General features: G+C 43.1%; 1 protein-coding gene across 2 annotated transcripts in view; it reads right to left on the bottom strand.

Moving 5' to 3' along the window:
* TLN2 (talin 2) overlaps nucleotides 1-19,932 on the bottom strand; it is a 98,858-nt gene that overhangs the window by 8,869 nt on the left and 70,057 nt on the right. For both annotated transcript variants that reach the window (XM_088519868.1, XM_088519876.1), the window contains exons 46-51: nucleotides 19,479-19,604; nucleotides 17,922-18,038; nucleotides 15,531-15,716; nucleotides 10,649-10,756; nucleotides 6,914-7,019; nucleotides 4,206-4,330 (exon numbers count right to left, since the gene is read on the bottom strand). In XM_088519868.1, the coding sequence (XP_088375994.1) occupies nucleotides 4,206-4,330; nucleotides 6,914-7,019; nucleotides 10,649-10,756; nucleotides 15,531-15,716; nucleotides 17,922-18,038; nucleotides 19,479-19,604 (768 nt within the window). The remainder of the gene's footprint in view (nucleotides 1-4,205; nucleotides 4,331-6,913; nucleotides 7,020-10,648; nucleotides 10,757-15,530; nucleotides 15,717-17,921; nucleotides 18,039-19,478; nucleotides 19,605-19,932) is intronic.

The following is a 19,932-nucleotide window of genomic DNA, read 5'->3' as shown; positions in this document are numbered from 1 at the left end:
AATTATGACATGCTAGGGCCGGTGGGCCATGCCGAAACGGTGCTTGGGCAGCACCGTGGAGATGTCTGCCCACCTGCACCACCTCCGAGCTCTCCTCAGCAATAAGGACGTGCCACAGCCCAGGGCTGAGCAGAGTACAAGGCCCAACAAGAGACGTGCTCGTCCCCTCATGCCCATCGCTGACAACCACATCATGAACTGTCTCGGGTTCACGCTCATCGCCAGGGCTCTCCCAACCCATCGCCGGTAACAGTTTGCCCAAACATAAAGTCAGGAGCAATGAAATGATATGTGACAAATTCACCTTATAAGATTTTAATACCCTGAGAGGGCAACTTAAGTTAATTTAAAACAACTGGATCAGTGAGACAAGCAATTAACTCCCTTCCCAAGGAGTCACAGTGAAGCTTGTCTTTCCCACAAGCTTCAACTAATAAGTTATTGACTGTGCGCGGGTATAAATGGATTGGAAAAAAGCTCACCAGAATGGATAAACTAAAATTATTAGACTAACTACAAAATCTCAAGTATAAAATTTCCTCAAAATATTGATTGCACCGTTTAATAATATAATTTCAGATGTTTTTCTACTTTCTTAAATGTAAGCACTTTCCTACACAACCTCCACGATCAGAGGTTGCACAGGTAAAGTCAGGGTCAGCTGGAACAAACAACACCCAAAGCCACTGCTAAACATTACAGGTTATTACAAAGGACAAACCTTTTTTATTTTTATTTTTTCTTTTGAAGCAGCTCTCAGATTCTATTTCACAAAGAAAAACCCAACAAGATAAGTTACTGCACTGAGCCATGGAAAACACAATAACCATTTCAATGAAAGTCAGTTTTTGGCATGACTGCCTCTCTCTATCATAAAAGGCCCTACGTAACTTAGAGATCTTGCCAAGAGCAACTCTACTTAAAGGAGCACTTCATGTATGTATTTAAAATCAGATTAGAACAAGAGTCTGCAGGAAGTCTTCTAAACCTGCTTGTGAGCGAGTGCACTCCTTCAGATGGCCTTATACTACGTTATAAACCCCCGGAGACAGGGCAGGACACTGTAGGAATATGTTTGATATATAGTTGGATTAAATAACAACCTAATATATCAAACATATCACACAGAGTCCTGCAGAAAAGGCATCCAGGTTTGATTCATCTTGGGAAAAAAAGGACAAGCTGCTGAAAGCCAACAGCAGGCTACTGTTATTGACTACTCAAGATCCTTGGTTTTGGAGGCATAAGCCTGCACAGAAGCATGAAGAAGGTACCAACAGAACAGGGTAAAATACAGCAGTGCTCTCTGGTCTTGTACCTCACCTGCAGTACCATTTTTTGTCAAGGATTTTTTCCCCCAGTATTAATCAAGTTGTAGCTTAATTAGACAAAATATTTTTTTCTTCTTCAAAAAGTTATCAAGTTTTGGGGGTTATTTTATAGCCAATAGCATATTTAGAAGTCCAGAAAAAAGGCAACATATGGCCCCATTGCAGGACATTCAACCCACTAAAAATGGAAAAGAAATAAATATTCCATGCTCAAAATACATATAACTGTTTAAAGGAAGCGTGACAGACAGAACTTGCTTAATGAACAATAAAGTTCTCACTGCTTCATGGATCATCTCCCACCTTGAACACTGAGCAGTTGTTACGTGTAGGATTAACAGCAGCCACTAGGGAGAGTCCTCAAAGTTCTTGCAAGATACAAGCTCACAAGACAGACAGGCATTAACAGGCCACCATGGGGTTGTCATTTAGAAGCAAAGTCATTTAAGAAAGAACGAAAGCTATGAACAGCGGAAAAGATCTGTGTGCTCTGCAGCCAGACTACCATGAACTAATGCAAACACAATGTGCACCATGCAGTAAAGCACGGGCACCTGTGACCAAATCTGTCTGGAGGTGACGGCTCTCAGCTGCTGAAAGTGAGGAGAGCTCACTCTACTATTTGCAACCTAAGACAGTAAGAAGGAATGTTTGGTTCAAAAATGGGAAAGAGGTGGGGAAGGGGAAAAAAATCCAGAAGTATCAAAAAGAAATCAAGACAGTGGAACTCAATCACAAATGAGCCTCCCCCTTCAACTGTTTTTTTTTTTTTTTACATTACTAGACTTACTATGTCTTAATTTTAGACGTATAGACTCAATGATTAAAAATTTCAAGTCTAAACCCAATCAGTCCTATTCACCTTTCCCCAAAATGGAAGCTCACCCAAAAATAACCAAATCATCAACTAAAGCATGGGCAGATGATGGGCTTCCTGCAGGTAGACTATTCTAAAATTAACTACTAAGGACTTCCCTATAAGTTCACTTAACAGTGATTATTGTCACCACCAACAGGAGACTAGTCAGGCTAGCAGTTTATTGTAGTGTAGAAGATAGTTATGATTGCTGCATTTTGTAGGTTGAGCATAAGAAAATCAATTGCATCCATCCAGCTGTCAGCTTAGACATTTGCACCACAACGTCACAAATGTCGTGAAAGACTTGAGCACAGGAATGAAAGAGCCTCTTCAAAGCTGAGGATGCTGCTCTGGGAGGACGGTGGAAGAGCAGGGGGTAGCACTGGTCCTGCCTACACTACAACGTCAGTAGAAAAACTGGTATTTGAAACTGCTGTGTTCCATCTACATGGTACATTTCATGCATATCACAGTCCATATTGTGACAGGGATTTAACATCCAAAGGAGGATGTAAGCATTGTTTAATTCCTGCATTAAACAAATGGATATGAATTTGCCTTTTAGAAAGTGACAAATAAATGGACCAATAAATTACAGGCAGACTGAATACTCAAATTAACATGGTAAATGAGGAGCAGGTGTGGGATCTGTATTCACTGAAAAATTACAATGGCCCGGGAGAGGCTTAGATGTTACAAGGAAAATTGTTTCATGGTTACCTGGCAACTCTCATATGTTATTGTGCAGGGATTGTATAGAAAAGGTGATGGAGGACCCTTCCCTTCACACTAAGCCTGTATCCTCTGCTCTGCAGAACCTCATTAAAAGGACCATTTTTCTTTATAAAAAATGGATGTACTTGTTAAAAAAAAATGCGGAACAAAGCATTTCTTTTTCATGAGCTAACTCATTCCCATCACCAAAAGGGGAAAAAATGTCCTCAGAAAGAGAGACCCTACCAAGAGCTATTTCATCTGATGTTCCCAAATGACAGAATATCACCTCGGCACTGAAAGCAACAATCCCACATGGAATGATTTTGAGGCCCTGCTTTTTTAAAACATGTTTCATTTACTTTACTTGGAAATTAACTTTGCATCTACAAAGCAGCTTAAGAATGTGTGCAGACACACAAACCTTTCCTGAAGTCAGCTACAAAGCTACAACATGAGTTTCAGTTTGAAGAAACAGAATTGCAGGTGACATAGAAGTTTCTTCTAAAAACCTGCCTGTTATCCCACACTGCGCCACAAGTAGCAGTTCTGTGAGACCCCGTCCTGTGTACTATACATATCCTCATAGGCAACAGCAGTGTCACATGTTCCCTTGGCACCGCTCCTGAAAATAGCTGGCCTCATTTTATATTACATACTCAGAGACACATTTGAAATGATCTGGCAATATGCAATACCACTGCATTCACAGCAAACAGGAATATATTTTCCTTCAAGAAAATTAAGGAAGAACAGCCAAGCCATGTAACTGATATGATACCAAGGCAAATACTCTTCTAAAAAGAAATTAAAAGCTGTATGTTTATTTTAGAAGATCTTAAATGTCTTTTGCATGCTGCACAATCCCTTCCCTTCCCTATTGTTGCTGCTTTCTACCACTTTGTTCCACACATTTGTATGAGAACAAAGGGCCTTCAAAAGGATTTAAAGCAAGGATCAAAGGATTTAAAGGAAGTGAGAATGACTTTTCACATCAGGAAGATGTGTTCAGAAATAGAAAAATAAATAATCAACAGTAACGATACTGTAACTGTTAAAGGCAGTTCTGTCATTTGGCTTTTCTTCCTTTACGTGTGGACAGTTCTTGAGCTAACTCACTGCCTGGAAAGCAGCTTTTCTAACCTTGTCCCTCAGGGTGAAGTCCCACCCAGGACAGCTTTAACGGAGTTTGATTCGTACCAGCACTGTGGGCAGCAGCAAGCAACCAGGCACCGCAAGGGCTCCAGCATCTTGCACAGTATGTATTAATTTCAGCAGAGTCAATGGAGATGGACACTCACCTTTGGCTTGGCTCGTGGTTTCAGCTGTTCTAACTTCTTTGCTGCAGCCTCAATTGATGCTGCAGCCCCCAGCAGCTCCGTCTCCGCGATGACTGTTGGGTCTTCGGGATCCACCCACTCCGTCCCTGAATGAGCAGAGAGGAAGACAGGAACTTCAGTGGCACTGGGAGCTGCCATTCAAACAGGGAGCTCTGCAACCGCCCCAAGGGTCACATACAGAGCGTGCACAACACAGAAAGCTCATTTCACTACCATAATGGCATAGAATGCCGTAGCCTATCCACTGAGAGCAAAATTTAAGTCAGAACAGGAAAAGTATTTAGCAAAAATATTCTGTTACGAAAGTAACTTGATTAAGGACTTGTGGAAGCAAAGTGGCTTCTAAAGGGGGTATTGTCCATGCTGGGAACAGAGCTAGCCATTACTCTGCTCTGTGTGTCAGGGGGGTTTCTGTCAGCCCTTCCTTGAGCACGTTGTACGGAAGCCTAACAGAAGGGCAGAGCGCACACGTCACACGACAACGCAGTCGCCCGCAGCACGGGTCCTGGGCTCTCCTTTTTGTCTGTGGTTCGAGATGGAGCTGGCAGGGCTTGAAGACTGCATGGCTGTTGCCAGGGTGTGACCAAAGTTCAGCAGGTCTTCGTGAGTGTTTCTGGCATCGCCCGTGACTTAAAGCAATGTACATAAAAATCAGTGCTCAGATGAAAGTCACCTCAGGTTTCGAAAGTTCCTAATGCATTGATTATTTGCAGTTTCTAAACATCATTCTCTGGGGGACAAGATTCAGAAAGCATTCCTGTTCTGGACTGAGAGAAGCAATGAAACAGCCCAAAATAAAATCAGATGGGGGAGAAAATAGAAAGAAAACTTTGGTTCATAACAACCAAGGGCAAGATGGAGACAGAAAAGGAGAAACTGTGTGGACTAGACAAAGTAAACATCAGCTAAAATATTAATTAGAATGAAGAAGCGGTGATCAGGCAGCAAATACTGCATTTTACATCAAGAGTAGCATAAACCATTTCTGAATCACTGAACTCTGAAAGAAATAATCTTGAAGACTCGTAGATAAACACTGCAGAAGCTAAAAGAGTTTCTGCTACAGGAGACCTGATGCCATGGAACTGCGAACGCAGTGAGATGGCTCATGCTGCTGGTCTCCCTGTATTTCCCATATCAAATATTGAAGTGTTACCTAAGAAAATGTCTCAGCTCAGACGGTGTGCAGGATGAAGGAATTCTATGTTAAGCCCTAATCTTGGCAGGTTATCAGGAAAAAAACTATTTTTGATACAAGCAGAGCATAAAAGCACTGAGACCCAAACTTGTAAGAGTTCCACAGCCATTTCACAAACGTGAAAACATCTATGAGATACACAAAATTCTTTCTCCCCACTGATGTATCTATAAATGATAATTAAAACAAATAGAAAACATGTTAATTTGCATGAAAAAATGTAATTTGATATTAATAAACATGAATGAAAAATACAAAAAATGAATAAATGCTGCAACCAAAGATAAGCATAATAAAAAGATTTTTGAAAAGCATTCAGGGAACAAGAAGATTTTGATATGTGCTTGGCTTGTCAGTAAATGAAAATGGAAGTTTAAAAACAAGAAATGCAGAAAAGGCTGGGGTGTTCAATAAATATACCTGACAGGGAAAAAGTATCATGTACACGACTGTCACATGATAATGAATAGTCTTATAAAACATAGAGAGAAATAATGTAAGGGATTAATAATGAATTTCTATTTCTGAAAAGAGATGAGTCAGGATTCTTTTCTGAGGAATGTGTGCTGTTTTAAGCAAAAATTAACTGAGGAAATCCTACAGCCTCCACTGCAGAGAGAATCAGACAAATGACTCCTCTGGCCTAACTTAGGAAAGAATGAGCAGAAATATGAATTTACTTGAAGTCTTTGGTGAGGGGTGGGTAAGGGGTATTATAATGTTTTATTCAAAATATTTTTCTGAAACTCAGCTGTGAGATTAGAATGCTCAGGTACCTTTTGCATGGCTATGAACACTTCTTCAGATTAAGCTTTCCAGTAAAGCTTGTACTAGATGTGCTTCAGCAGTAGCAGCTGAACGTTTGGAACGCCAGCTCAACATGTGTTTCTCTGCCTATCTGGAATTCTATAAGAATGTTACAGTCTCATTTAGAAGGCAGAATGTTAGAGTTCTGGTCCTAAGAGTTTGCCCTGATCACTGCGTAAAAATATTTACTAAAGGAGTCAGTATCTGACTGACCACACACTCTACTGAGAGCTGGGGACAACCATGTGACAAGGGAGAGGGAGTTCAGCAACGCTGCAGGAGGTTCTGCAGACGCTGCAGGAGGTTCTGCAGATGATGCAGCACAAGTCCTGCAGGAGATGAAAACGCCCCGTAATGGTACGGGCAGGGTCACATACAGAAGATGCTTGCGGAGCCTGTAATGGCTTTGGGCCTCGCTGCATGTGCACAAATAAAGGAACAGTCTTAGTGAAAGCTTTCGGTGTAAATGCATGAATATCTGGAAGATCCAGTGTTAGCAACTCATATACCACTGAACACTGGCAGAGAAATTAAAACAGTGAAATCGGATGGTACCAAGACCCCTAGAACATCACAACATTTTTGTTTTGTTTAAACAACAAGAAGAAAAGTCATCTCAGGTGTAAAAAGCGTATCACCCGCTCGGCCTGTGTGTCTGACTCACCTTTCATTGCTTCTGCTGACTGTATGAGCTCTGTTACAGCCCCAGCAACTCGCTTGGAGAAAGCGGCCAGCTGATGCTTTAGCTCAGGGGTTGGTTTTTGGAGGATCTAAAGAAAAGGAAACAAGTAATAAGAAATACTTGGCAAGGATTCTAGAGAACACTGGAAAGGAACAGGAGTTAAATGAAGATCTGATATTTCCTGCAGCAATCACTGAGAAAAGTGAGATTCACTCTCTTGCTCCTGGTAATTTTTGGTCAACTTCTAACTATAGGAGGGCAGCAAAATTCAAATAGAGTCAAACTGAACTACAGGCAAGAAGAATCCTAGGACAATAAAAACAAAACAAAACAAAAAAAACCTTATCTGGTGACTAATATTTGACACGATCCAAAGTAGACCAGGAGTCTAACACAGCCTGTTGAGGTGCTCGTTATCTACTCCAGCAGTAACACAAGAAACAGAGATGAATTTGCACCACTTCGTGCTTGGGAAAATCCTGAATCCTGAAATTCAACACTACTTACAAGAACTGCACTAAATACTGCTCAAAACGGTCCAGCTCAGACCACAGGCACTGTGTGGCTATGTGCTGCGCAACTGCTGACAACCAACCTGCAATGTTTCTTGCTCATTCAGAGAGAAGGAGAATAGAACGTGAAAAGTCTTTTCATGTTAAACTACTTGCCAATGTTCAAACTGATACCCATGTTTTTATAAAACCTAAGCAAAGGTGTAAGGTGATTTTACCGTGACTAACTTCTAAACAACTTCTTTAACTTCTGTTAATCTGCTTTCTTCTGTACCATTTAGCGATCATCCAGAATACTTTCAGATACCAAAAAATGAGTTAATGTTATACAGAATACACTGCTGGTACACACACTACGTGCACCTTGTAAAACAGTGGTCACCGTGATCTTGATGTTGCTGTAAAATTCAGACACGTCAGAACACAGATTTTAGGTGAAACTGACAAAGCAGCTCCAACTTCTGAGCAGCTGAGAGCTTCCAGAAATTCAGGATGCATCTGTCACCAGCTCCATTTTGCTTTCCCTCTAGTAGGGCGTCCCCTCCCAGCCGCAGTAAAAACCTGTAAAAACTTGTGCAGTAAAACCCAGCAACACAGAGGATCCACGGATGTTGTGGGCACTTCCTCCCTAATTACTGTCACAAAAGATGCCAGCGAAGCCTCGCTGGTAATTAATCCTCACCTTGCCAATTCACAGCGCGTAAGGTTGGAGACGGGAGTTGCCGCAGCAGAGGCACATGCATCCGCAACAGCTGAACCATCTGCTGCACTATTAACCTAATTAATGCCTCCTTTAACAACAGGTTTACAGTCAGGGCGTATCTACTGCCGAATCTTCCAGGGGAGCAGACAGCGCGCTGGGCCTTTCAGCGGGAGCCTTCCCACAGCCCAGGCTGCCCACGCTCCCCGAGTGTCCGTCAGGGCTCCAAGGGCTGGCGCTTCCCGCTCCAGCAGCTCCAGCTGCTGCACGGCGTGTGCGAGGAGACGCGGCTCCAGCGGGCGGTTCGCACCCTGCCTGGGCGCGAGGCCAGCCCACGGCTCCAGGGAAGCTGCTCCCGCACGGGAGAGCCGGAGAGCCGCAGGCCCCGCGCCGCGAGCCAGCCCCACCGCAGAGCAGAGCAGCGCACGGGAGCGCGGCCCGGCGTCCTGCCTGCGCAGGGGCACCAGCGGGGCACAGGTGGGGCTTTATACTAATTTACATTACATAAATATGCATACACTTTATATGTAACTACAGTTTATTATACTAAATTAACATCCTTAACTGGACTGCTTTGTTTTTCAGATAGACGATTAGAGGAATATTCCCCTGAGCAATCAAGTTTGTTTTATGTCACCTGGCCTCCACAGCCTCTGCACAAGGAAATGCACTAGCCTAAGAAGTCTCCGATGTTGCATCGCTGTGCCAAAGTACCACCATGTTCAAAGCAGAATGTCTGCTGAATACTGTTCTCTGGCATCTCAGTCAGGACACCCGTGCAAACCACATCCAGCCTGACAGCCAAGGACAGGACAGGAGAACTTACACTTGTATCAAAAGATACCACCTTGACTAATTACTAGAGATTTCTAATCTGAGATAATCTGTATTTCAAAGCCTTAAATGAGATAGTTTAGCACGCCCACATCTACAGCCAGACTAACAGAGATCAGGAAACATAACAATTGTCTGAGGCTAAAATCATCTTGCTGACACTTTCTTTCATCCAAAGCAAGCAAGTGTGAGTTAGGATGATAAACTAGCAAGATTGTGTACATCAAGAGAATAGCTCACTTAAACACAGAACAAGCAAACAAAACATTTGGCTCACATCCAGCCCATCTCCCTGCCACAGCTAGAATTCAGGGGAAAGAGGGCAAAAGTCTCTGAGCAGAAGTCTCTAATTTATTCAGTTCAGCACTTCTCTGAAAGTGATCTTTTTCCATGTGCTTTCCAGATCTGTTTACATTTATGGAGCATAACATAGATGTATTGCGTGTTTATGTGACTAGTTCTAGACAGGCTTTTGCAAACAGTCAAGATGCTGTTATCATTCCATCCATCTTTCTTTCCACACAAGCGTTATGCTCTTCAATACTGCTTGTAATCGGGGTCATAGGCACTTTCTCGAGCCAGCAAATATTTGGGGGAGGGGATTTTTTTCAGCAATTTCAAGCCTGATAAGTAAAGAAACTTAAGATAAGAAGGGTATCTTTCTCCAAAGAAGTGGAGCAGAAGGTGGATGCAACGAGAAAGAAAGAAAATGAGCAAAAACTGACTCGGGTCTTTGATCTCTTTGGCATGTAGTCCAAAACAAGTACCACGACCTAGTAAGGGAGACCAAATGCAAAAGCTCCCCAGAATATTTCTAAACTAAAAACGTATTAGACATCTGATGGTAAATAATTTACTATTGCACAGCACCAAGAATGTCATTAAACCGCTCAATCTTTCTTGCAGTCTTTACCTTGCTAGTGGCAAACACCCGCGTAACTATGACTTTACTCCTATTTTACCTGTATCTCAGCAAATGAATTTAATTCATTAGCCATGTTGTATTCTGAGCAGTAAATGTGACTTGTGGATATGCTGATCTGCAGCCAGTGGGTGCAAATTTCAGTTTAGGAGTCTTAAATATATCAACTTCAAGTCACTTAAAAGAAACCTTTAATAGTCCATGGAACTAAGAGCTGATCTAAGTCACCTCCAGAAATCTTGACAGTTGGAGAGTTTTTTGTGAGATGGTGCAGGCTTCATTGTCAGGCTGCCCAGCGCTGGGTACCTGCTTTTTGTTTTCCTGCGTCAGGACTGCAAAAGTCCTATGAAAAACAGTGCTTTCATGAAGAGCTCTCAGCCACATTGTTCTGGGGGACAGGCATGTCCCTAACATAGTTAATGCTTACCACAGGCTTAAGGAAAGATTGAAGCATCTATTTTTAATTCACAGGGACCATTTCCAGTTCAACACTCTTGCTGCTGAACCATTTCCAGTTCAACATTCTTGCCACTCCAGAATTCAGTCCAATATAAGTATTTCTACTCTTCTTTCTCTCTTACATTTTGAGCTGAAGTGCTGAGTCTGCTTTAATTTGTTTTTCCAAATAAACAAACCTAATCTTGAGACAATCTATTAAAAACATGTCACTAGCAGTCACTATAGAAACATCTTGGGGAGGTTTTGCTCCTTGGAAAGGATCCAAGCCGTGTACCCGGGCTGCTCCTTACCAGCAGGACGTGTTCCAGGAGCTCCAGGTAGCCCAGGGTGCACTCCGTGCCGTAGCGCAGGGCTCGCTCTCGAACATCCTCGCTCACGTCTGGGTGATACGACGCTTGCTGAGGAGGCAGAACAGCATTAACACCCCAAAACTGCTCCCAACAGAGGAAGTCAACACAAACAGAACAGCAGAAAGGAGAGGTTTCTCATCACATGCGATGACATTTGCGCCAGCCATCCCTGCTGCCAAGGCACAAGCAAACGGCTCGCGAAGCGGCAGAGCTCAGTGCACAGAGGCATTTGAAACACGTCCTCTTCTAGGCTCGCCCCCTCTCTGGGGATGCAGCAGCTCGCTCTTTCTTGAGCCCTTCATCAGTGACTCTTCTCACCAGTCAAAAATGGATACAGAAATACCAGAAAATACCGCATGTGGAAAAGGTCTTGGGGCTGGAATGGGCTCTGGGAGCACGTATACTCTGTACAACTGTGTGCATTTTGTGCTATTGTGACTCTTCTACTAGTATCAAAAATCTAAATCTTAAGTATATTTTTGCCATCCATTAAGTGGGCATTTACATCTTTCAGGTTAGAAATGTGCTAAAATGATTTTAGGTTGTAGCTTCCATAGCTTGTGCAGCCTGTCCGGAAGGAAAGGGACCAGGAATGGCCGTTTGCTCTGAAGGTCAAAGCACCGGGCTGGATGCAGGAGCTTGGCTGGTGCCTGGCACATGGTTCAACCATCCCTGTTCCCTTCTCCACTCCGCAACACAAACGGGTTTCGCTTCCTTGTACAAAGCTTTGCAAACACATGAATAGTGCTATAAGAATACACGAATATTATTGTTATACATAAAGTGGAAAAAAGGCAAAACAAACAAAAACTTACCTGCTTTTGGTTGTGTTATCTGTTAAGACATTATAAAAAGCTAATTACAGGCTTTAGCTTGATAGAAGGTTTAACACAGCAATCAGTTCTTAACACTGCGAGAGCTACGTGTTTCAATAGAGAAGAGCACCAGAGTTAGTTCTTTAACTTCCACATTGCCGGGAAGTGTAATGCTTGACACAGGCCTGACCTGTTCAACCATTTTATTCATAATAAAAGGTGAAAATCATAGCTTGCTCAAACCTTGTATTGCCCAAAATAAGCTTCCAGGTCACTGGAGACTACATTTTATTGATCATAACTGCTGGTTGCTGATAAATAAAATTTCCTTCAGCATTTCCTCTCACAACACTCTCCACCCTGCCGCAGCCTCATGTTTTCAATTGGGACTGAAGATCTTGCTGCTCATTTACCGAGGGCTCCCTTGGATGCTCCACATCCCCGGCGTGAGCCGGTTTTTGGGCTCCCTCTGCTGGGAAGCTCTCGAGGAGCAGAGTGAAAAACGCCAGGGCTCATTAGCTCTTCATCACAAGTGAGCAAAATCCAGAGAAAAAGGGAAGGGAGGAAACAGGATTCGATTCTCACTGCCTTCAGCGTATCTCCAACGAGTTTCAAAGGGCCAAATAATCCATAAGAGTTTATTTTCTGTGTTCAAACAGAGCGGAAGGCACCCAGTGGTCCATACGAATTTATTGCATGCACTCTAATACGAACTCTTCTGCACTTAAACATTACTGTTACATGTCTGTTATAGCAATTGTCTGTAAGGGAGAAATACAAACTTCTTTTCTGCTTTGCATACGCAGCCAGGGCTGGTATCAGAATACTCAGGCAGCTTTTTTAAGGTTCAGGGAATCTTAACACAAAACTATTCACTTCACAGCAGTGAAGTTTAGCAGACTGAAGAGGTCATAAATTCATTTTTAAGAGACACTTTTGTAACCTAGAAACAAAATAACATAAATCTCCTTACTAGGTAGGCTTGTAATGGAAGTTTTCCCTTTCCCAGACTTGCACAGTGTGCTGGAGCACCTCAAACTGACCCGTGTGCCCGAAGACCAAGACCCGCCTTCCTTACACGGAGGCTTCTCTTAGCTCTTAACCCTCCCTTCCTCTCTGCACGCTCTTTAGCGCTGAGGCTGCAATACCCAGCGCAGGCCCCAGTGCTTCACTGCTCCCGCTGCGCTGGAAGCGCCCTGGGGGGTCCCGCGTTTCCGCTGCCGGGAAGCTCCCCGGAGCCGCTGCTCCGCAGGCCGCGCTGCCCCCGGCTCGGCCGCTCCCGAGCGCCCAGGTGAGGGCTCATGGGGCAGAGCAAGCGCTGCCCCCTCAAGCCCCTCACCCTGTCAGAGCCTCAGGGATTGCTCGGATTAGCTCGCAGGCTTGTGATGGACCTTACATGAGCTTCTTTTCCAATAGTGGTCATTAAAAATACTGATATTATACACAGGTCAGTTCCTACATATTCATTATTTTATACAAATGGTTAATAAAGACAAAAATAGTTATCTAAAGGTCTGCTCTAATCTCCAGTAAATGTAATTACAGTGTTTCCATTGACTGTAATGAGAGCTGGCTTGGTTCATTATATCCCATGGTAATCAGTCTATTTTTTTTTTTTTTCCCCAAACGGGTATCTACTTATGAATGTTGATATAGTAATGACCTCTGTATAATCATATACAGCAGAAAGAGCACAAACATATAGACAACCATTAAGAAGTCAAATCCTTTACATGATTGCCCTTAGGCAGGCTGCAGTAAAATGGAACTTAAATTACTGACAGCAGGGAAGTCTACCATAGTTCTTTCTGTCTCACACACACACACATTTGTGTGTGTTTTAGCCTAAAGAACAACAGCTTCTGAATATTTTCCATTGCTTATTTCATGTCTAACTTCATTGTACCATGAAGGCATTGTACCATGTCAAATATCACCAAAAAAGTTGCACTGGGTTGCACAGCTTTTACAGCACAGTGAGGTGAAGACTGCTGATTCTTACCCCTGGGATTCAAGAGGCTGAGCTTGTCATGGAAATGCCACGTTCAGTAATTAGTTTTTTGAAATTAATGTTGGGGAAACTAATTCCCAAGGCAAAATTTGTAGAAGCAGGATCTTCTGAATAATATCTTATAAAAATTATTTAAAAGTTTTATTAAATGGAATAGTTATTTTGCCCTACATTCTGGTGGTGCATACAATTAGTGTTCCTCTAGACTCTTATTTCTGCTTGTCCAAAAACCACTCTTAACTTTAGGGAAATTAAAGAGCTCAGAACATATCTGTCAGAGAAAGGAGCCCTTTACTGTTCTGAACCACAGTACAGCTAGTCAGCCATTATTCTTGCATTCTCCTTACTCATTTGGATTACTGACATCCAATTCATAAAAGAATGAATAATCCAAGACAGATTCCTTTTTAATGTATTGCTACAGAGAAGTAAAATGACTCCCAGCGCCCTCCTTCCACAGGCTGCTCTGTGAAGCCTTTTGCTGACTGAGCACAAGGGCTTTTCCAGCACCCCAGAGCTCCAACGTCCACCCGGCACAAAGTTTTACCTTGTAGGTCACAAGCAAGCCATAAACTACCAATTCATTATGAAAACAACAAGTAATGTAAACATAAAATGATGAACCCTTTAATATTAAAGGTCTAAAATTAGGTATCAGGCTGTCTATTGTGTGTGCACAAATTTATATATATCACTTCCAGAAACAGACGCTTTTGTTTCTGAGGATCTGCTGCCTGTCTGGAGAGATCCGAGCAGATGTGCGCCTACCCTGACCTCTTCCCAACCACACAGGCTGCCCGCAGCGATTCCGCATCCAAAGTGATGTCTTTTGTCATCCTGTTGCACAACTACAAAGTGTTCCAGGCTCTCTCAGAAGCTTCATTTAACTGAATATTGTTAAAACACTCCTCAGGTAATTAGAGTGGTGGTTTAATTTTCCCATGCAAATGAAAGCTATTTTGGCTCTGTTGAGCTTCTGAGTTTATGGAATGGAGAGGGTAGAATGAAAACCTGAAGCAGATGAAAAGATTAAGGACTGCTAGATGCTAAAGACTCAGCAAGAAAATGAAGTCAAAATAAAATAAAAAACCAATTTATTTGTATAAAACCGATTTTAAATTATGTTAGAACTTGCATTTTCGTATGACTATGTTTGATTATCATATTAAAAAATAAAATCAACACCTTCCATCTCATTAAGAAAAGGTCATCTGGGATTGACCTAGGCAAAGATTTGAGAAAATTCACAAAATCACTCAACTCTCACACAGCGCTATTGTTTTCCTGTCATTTTCTATGCATTTAATGGTAAAAGTAAATAAATATAACTTATGAACAAAGACACTATCACTTCTTAAGACTGAAAGAATTGAGTTAATCCATATGGGATTTATAACACAACTAAAACCTTTATATCATCCAAACAAAGCCAAATGAATATTCAGCCAGTTATGTACCACATACACGCATCCTTGCACATGGAGTTTGGCTTATCTGCTTTAGGAAGTTGCCCAGTTCATGCAACTTTATAAAAGAGAGTATCAGTACAGCCAATACAATGAAAAAACAAATTTTAAAAGAGCTCAAGTCAAAAAAAAAAAAAAAAAAAAAAAAAGCAAGCTGGCGGCTTTCGTTGGGGTGGAAATGACTGCTAAACATGAGCCTGACTGTTTCTTTTCACCAATGGATTCCTAGAATATTAAAATCATATTTTTGGCAGTAGCATATTTCTCACATTCTACTGTTTGCACAGATTCTGTTCTAGTTTAATGAAAGACTGAAGAAAATAACAAATTCTCAGATCAGTTAAAACTTCTCATTTTCACCAAAATAGTATTATTGCTTTTTTGGCAGAGCACAGAAAACCCTTTCCGGTACAGATGTTACCTTGAAATCATCTAAAACTTTCTTAGCTGCAAAGTAAAACATTAATAAAAAAAAAAGAGCAGAAAGCAACACTCAAGGGATTTAGAGACGAAAAGGAAGTGTCTGTTACCTTGCAGGCTGCCAGCATGTCAGCGACTGCCTTGCGGCTCAGGTTGGCTGTCGCGATCACGTCCTCCTGCCGGCACGAGTTCCCGGCCGCCACGGCTTTGGCAGTCGCCATGGTGATGCCTTTCGTCATCCGGATCGACTCTTCGGGCGACGATGTCCTCTCTGGAACCTCGATGGACTGGAACACCTGGAAGCGAAAGCACAAGGAAATCCGAATCCCCCTCCAGTCCAAGCAGAACAACTCGACCCTTGAAACAGAGACACTGCTTCAAACGGCAGGAAATTAGAGACGTATTTGGCACAGCTCCGTATCGCTGCTGCCTGTCACGAGCTGCTCCTGACCAGCCTGCACACCGACAGGCGCCGAGGGAAGCACACGGAGAGGGTTAACCCGTTCCTCGGCCGCCTGAACGACCTGCATCGCAGAGGTTACAGGCAGCTGCCAGAGCGTTACAGTATCCAAAGCAGAAATATGCCTTGAATAACATTCTCTTTTTCATCCTGTCTCCTGCCTAGGTGGGTCAGCGACATGAGGATCCTTCCCCTGCAAAGGCTGTGCCCTGCAAGCCCTCTCTGCCAAAACCAGCCTTGGGCTGGACAGACCGAGAACATGGATAAAATACTCAAATGGCTCTTAAAGAAGTGGAAGTGGAGGAGGGCAGAGCATCATCTCTCACTCTACAGCCTCTCTTAGAAACCTAAGGATTGAACTGTGCAGGGTAAAACACGTGAAGAAACAGACACTGCAAATTACCTGACAACACAGATCGCTTCGCAATAGCTGCCTCTAACTGTGGCAACGTGCGGATAACAAGAGCTGCTTAACCTTACTTTTAAGCTCAGACTTCCTTTTCCAAAGCTTTATTCTCTATTGAGTTGTCATTCTTGTACCGTGCAGGGGCATTTCAGATGACACAAATAGTCAGGAGTGGGTTCTCCACTACACACAGACAAGCAATGTTTTGGGAGCACCTCAATCTCCTCAAGCAGGCTGGTGGTCGCCAGTCCCAATGTCTAGGCAAACATTAGCCTGATCCTTCCCATGCTCCTAATTCCTCACAAAAAAAAATGTGAAAATGTAAAGCCTGGTTAACTGCGTGAAGGCAAGTGCTCAGTGCAGCGCCCATGCAGGCTCTGGAGAGCCAGGAGCAGCAAGGACACTGCAGGGAGCCCACGCGCCGTGACGGCGGCTCCGCAGCCGGCCCCTCGCTGCGCCCGGCTCCTCCCGGGAAGGAGCTGGCACTGCAGCAACGGAGCGGGGACGGGGAAAAACCAGGAGGAGAAACGTTTCAGGAGGAGCACCGCGAGACTGGAACAACTGAGGTGATAAAGCACAACCATCCCGCTCTGTATCTAGACTGCTTCTCAATTAGGATTATGGAAATGATTTGCTCTTAGTTAGCCAGGTCTTCATGCAGAAGCACGACCATACCGTGCACTAGAATGGTAAAGTGCATTGCAGATCAGGTACTAAATGAGGAGGTTTTACTATGTGCAGACACTGCAGGACATCCCAATAATTATGCGCAGATGTTTATTTTAGTATATTTTTAATAAAAATTCTTTTCTTCCTTACAACAGCATTGCTCATGCAATGAAAAATAAATATTCTATGGAGTGCTGGACAAGGCAAAACTGTGTCAGCATAGAGGATAAAAATTCTTAATCCACAGACTATACAACAAAATATTTTCTGTTGGAGACTGTCTATGCATCTTATTTCTAAAATTTATTCTAAACAAAGAAAAAGAAAAAACAGGCTTCTTCACACACCCTTAAGTATTAATTTATGCCACCAACAAGCATACTAGGAAACACTAGCTGAAAGCAGCAGCTGGAGGTTATGCTTCTATCTTAAAGGAGAAAAACACAATAGCCAAGGCCTAGCATCTAATTTGGGAGAAGATCCCATGCTGTTTTTAATTGCTGTTCAGACAAAACATTAGATATGAAGTTACTTATCACTGGTAATATGATTTCATAAGAAAGGAAAAACAGAAGTGAGATTAAAATGCAGGTGCGATAAAGCTTTGATGAAGCTGAAGAAATATTTTCCAAGCCAGGATCAATAAAAAGTGAATAGCAATTGACTCAGAAAATAATATCAGTAGCAAAAGCTTAATGTCTAAACAACAACGAACCAGCTGCTTCCAGAATTTTACGTGGCAGCAGCATCTCAAACCTCAAGTGGGGATTGGTGACATCTGAAATTAGATAGGCTTAAGTGACATATAAGGGCACTTTCAGAGCTGATTTACAACAGGTGGCGGGGACTAAACTGCATCCAACTCACTGCAGGGCAGTAAAACAGCCCGAGAAGCCCCTGGCAGCCTGGCTTCATTTTAAGGGCACACTTTCAAAAGCTGACACGTGCAACCGGGCTGTTCTTTACCGTGAGCTCCTGCTTGATGTACTCTATTGTGGCCTCCAGAGCTCTTGTCCCTCGAGTAGCTTCATCTTCTACTGCTTTAACTGTCTTCAGAAGCGATGTTACATTTGTCACCATAACCTGAAAGAGAAAGAGGGACCAAGTGAAAAGCCACACGACTCCTTCCTCCCACTTCAGAGCCGGGGGATTTGAAGCAGGACGGCGGGCGCTGCCTGACGTTAATGCTCCGATACGGCCCAGGAGGCTCCCGAGCTCTTGTGGTGATGGGACTGAGCGGGAGCTCGGCTGCCCGCCACAGGCTGCAGGAGCTCCCCGAAGCCAGAGGAATGTAGCACAACTTGCTGCACGCTGGTGACATCTCAATGATTGTGGCAAAGGTTTTACAAAAATGAAAATTTCACAAGATCTTCCAGGGCAGATCCCTCAGATCAATTATCTTAGCATCTTTTCCTCCCACTCATCTTACACTATAGCTAGGCAGAAAAGTGAATCCAGGTACGTTATTTATTATGTTTGAGAGCCTTAACCTATATATGATCTGCAATCAGAAAAACGACTAAATAGCCTCAAATCCAGTTCAAAGCCAGAAACAGTGCAGCTGTTCCTATTAAACCCAGCAATTCAGATGCAGAAGCACCTCATTCTTTTTGTGATCACTGCCTTTCCCATACCCCAGCGTGCTGACAGATAAGCAATGCCTTCTCAGCACACTGGAGTTCTTCACAAGCCAAGCAAGACAGAAAGGGCAGCTTCCCAGCAACTAGGAATGAAAACACAGATAGCCCTTCCAAGCAGGAAGGCAAATAAGCAACTAGCTTTCCTGATGAGATCATTTTCTTAGGTCAATTTTAAGGAGAGCCTTTGCAGGGCACTGTTCTCCTCTGCTCCAAAAGCAAGAGGCCCAAGTGTCTCAAGGAGGCTACAGACACAACGAGCAGCATCTTGCAGAAAGACGAAGCCACCCAGACACCCTCATTACGGCAGAGTGCAGGGGGAGCACTGCCTAAGCCTCGTTATATGGAAAGGTTTTGTAGATGCTAAACTTCAAGATGTTTCTAAGGCAAATGCCATCATGTATCTCAGACACTGGGAAATTAAAACACGAAGAGATAAGAGGGCAAGTGCAATCAGCACAAGGTTTCAGCTCAGATGTCTATGCACTTGGAAGGCTCGTCTAGGAGAAAGGGATCAAACAGGGTCCACAGCAGCTGCTAGAGGGGAAAACACAGAACTTGTTTTTTTTTTCCTGTCATCTAAGCAGCACAACAAGAAGCTTTGCCTGAGCATGAGAACCCATCCTTGGGGACACAGGCTTGCAAAATAAGGAAGGTTGTCTTCAGAAAGATTAAACTTATTCAGCAAAAACACAAAAATCACCCACCCCAGAGCCTACAAAAACAGAGTTTTCTTGGAAACTCAGTTGCCTCTTATTATCTACCTCAGTCATCCCAGGATGCTGATGAAGATGAGCTTTCAGAAATTGCTGAAATCCAAACTTTAGATGTTTAGCAACAGTGCTGCTCCAAATACTTGCAAATAAAATGCAAGACCAGCTTTTACCTTGGCAGCCCCCTTCAGCTGGTACATGGATGGGTCATCTGCTGGTTTGCTGGCAGCTCCTTTGGTAGCACCAATGAGATCAGAAAGGGCCTTTGCAACATCCTTAATAGCATTGATCAGGACAACCTGCGGGAAAGGGAAACACAGAGGTGAGGCTCAGGCCAAGGAGGAGGTGTGGATGTGAGCCAAGGCTTTTTACAGAGCTCCTCAACAAAACTCAATGCTGGTAGGTAGAGATTGCATGATATACTAATACCCGCTGCCCCCCACCCCACTGACATATGCCACATTCTGCGAAATGAGCTGCGTTTAAAACTGTGGTATTTCAGACACAAAAACTTCCTGTATAGAAACTCAAATGCTGATTGTAGGTAGGATTTCTTTATTTCCCTCCTAGGAGCAGCAATACAAAAATTTTCTAAATAATCACAATAGCTTTAAATCCCCTCTATTC

This window comes from Tinamus guttatus, unplaced genomic scaffold, assembly GCF_059628265.1.
Source record: "Tinamus guttatus ecotype Peru unplaced genomic scaffold, ASM5962826v1 Tinamus_guttatus_pri_ptg000004l, whole genome shotgun sequence".
Lineage (NCBI taxonomy): Eukaryota > Metazoa > Chordata > Aves > Tinamiformes > Tinamidae > Tinamus > Tinamus guttatus.
The sequence above is the reverse complement of the archived record's forward strand: the minus strand, read 5'-3'. Positions and strand labels throughout refer to the sequence as shown.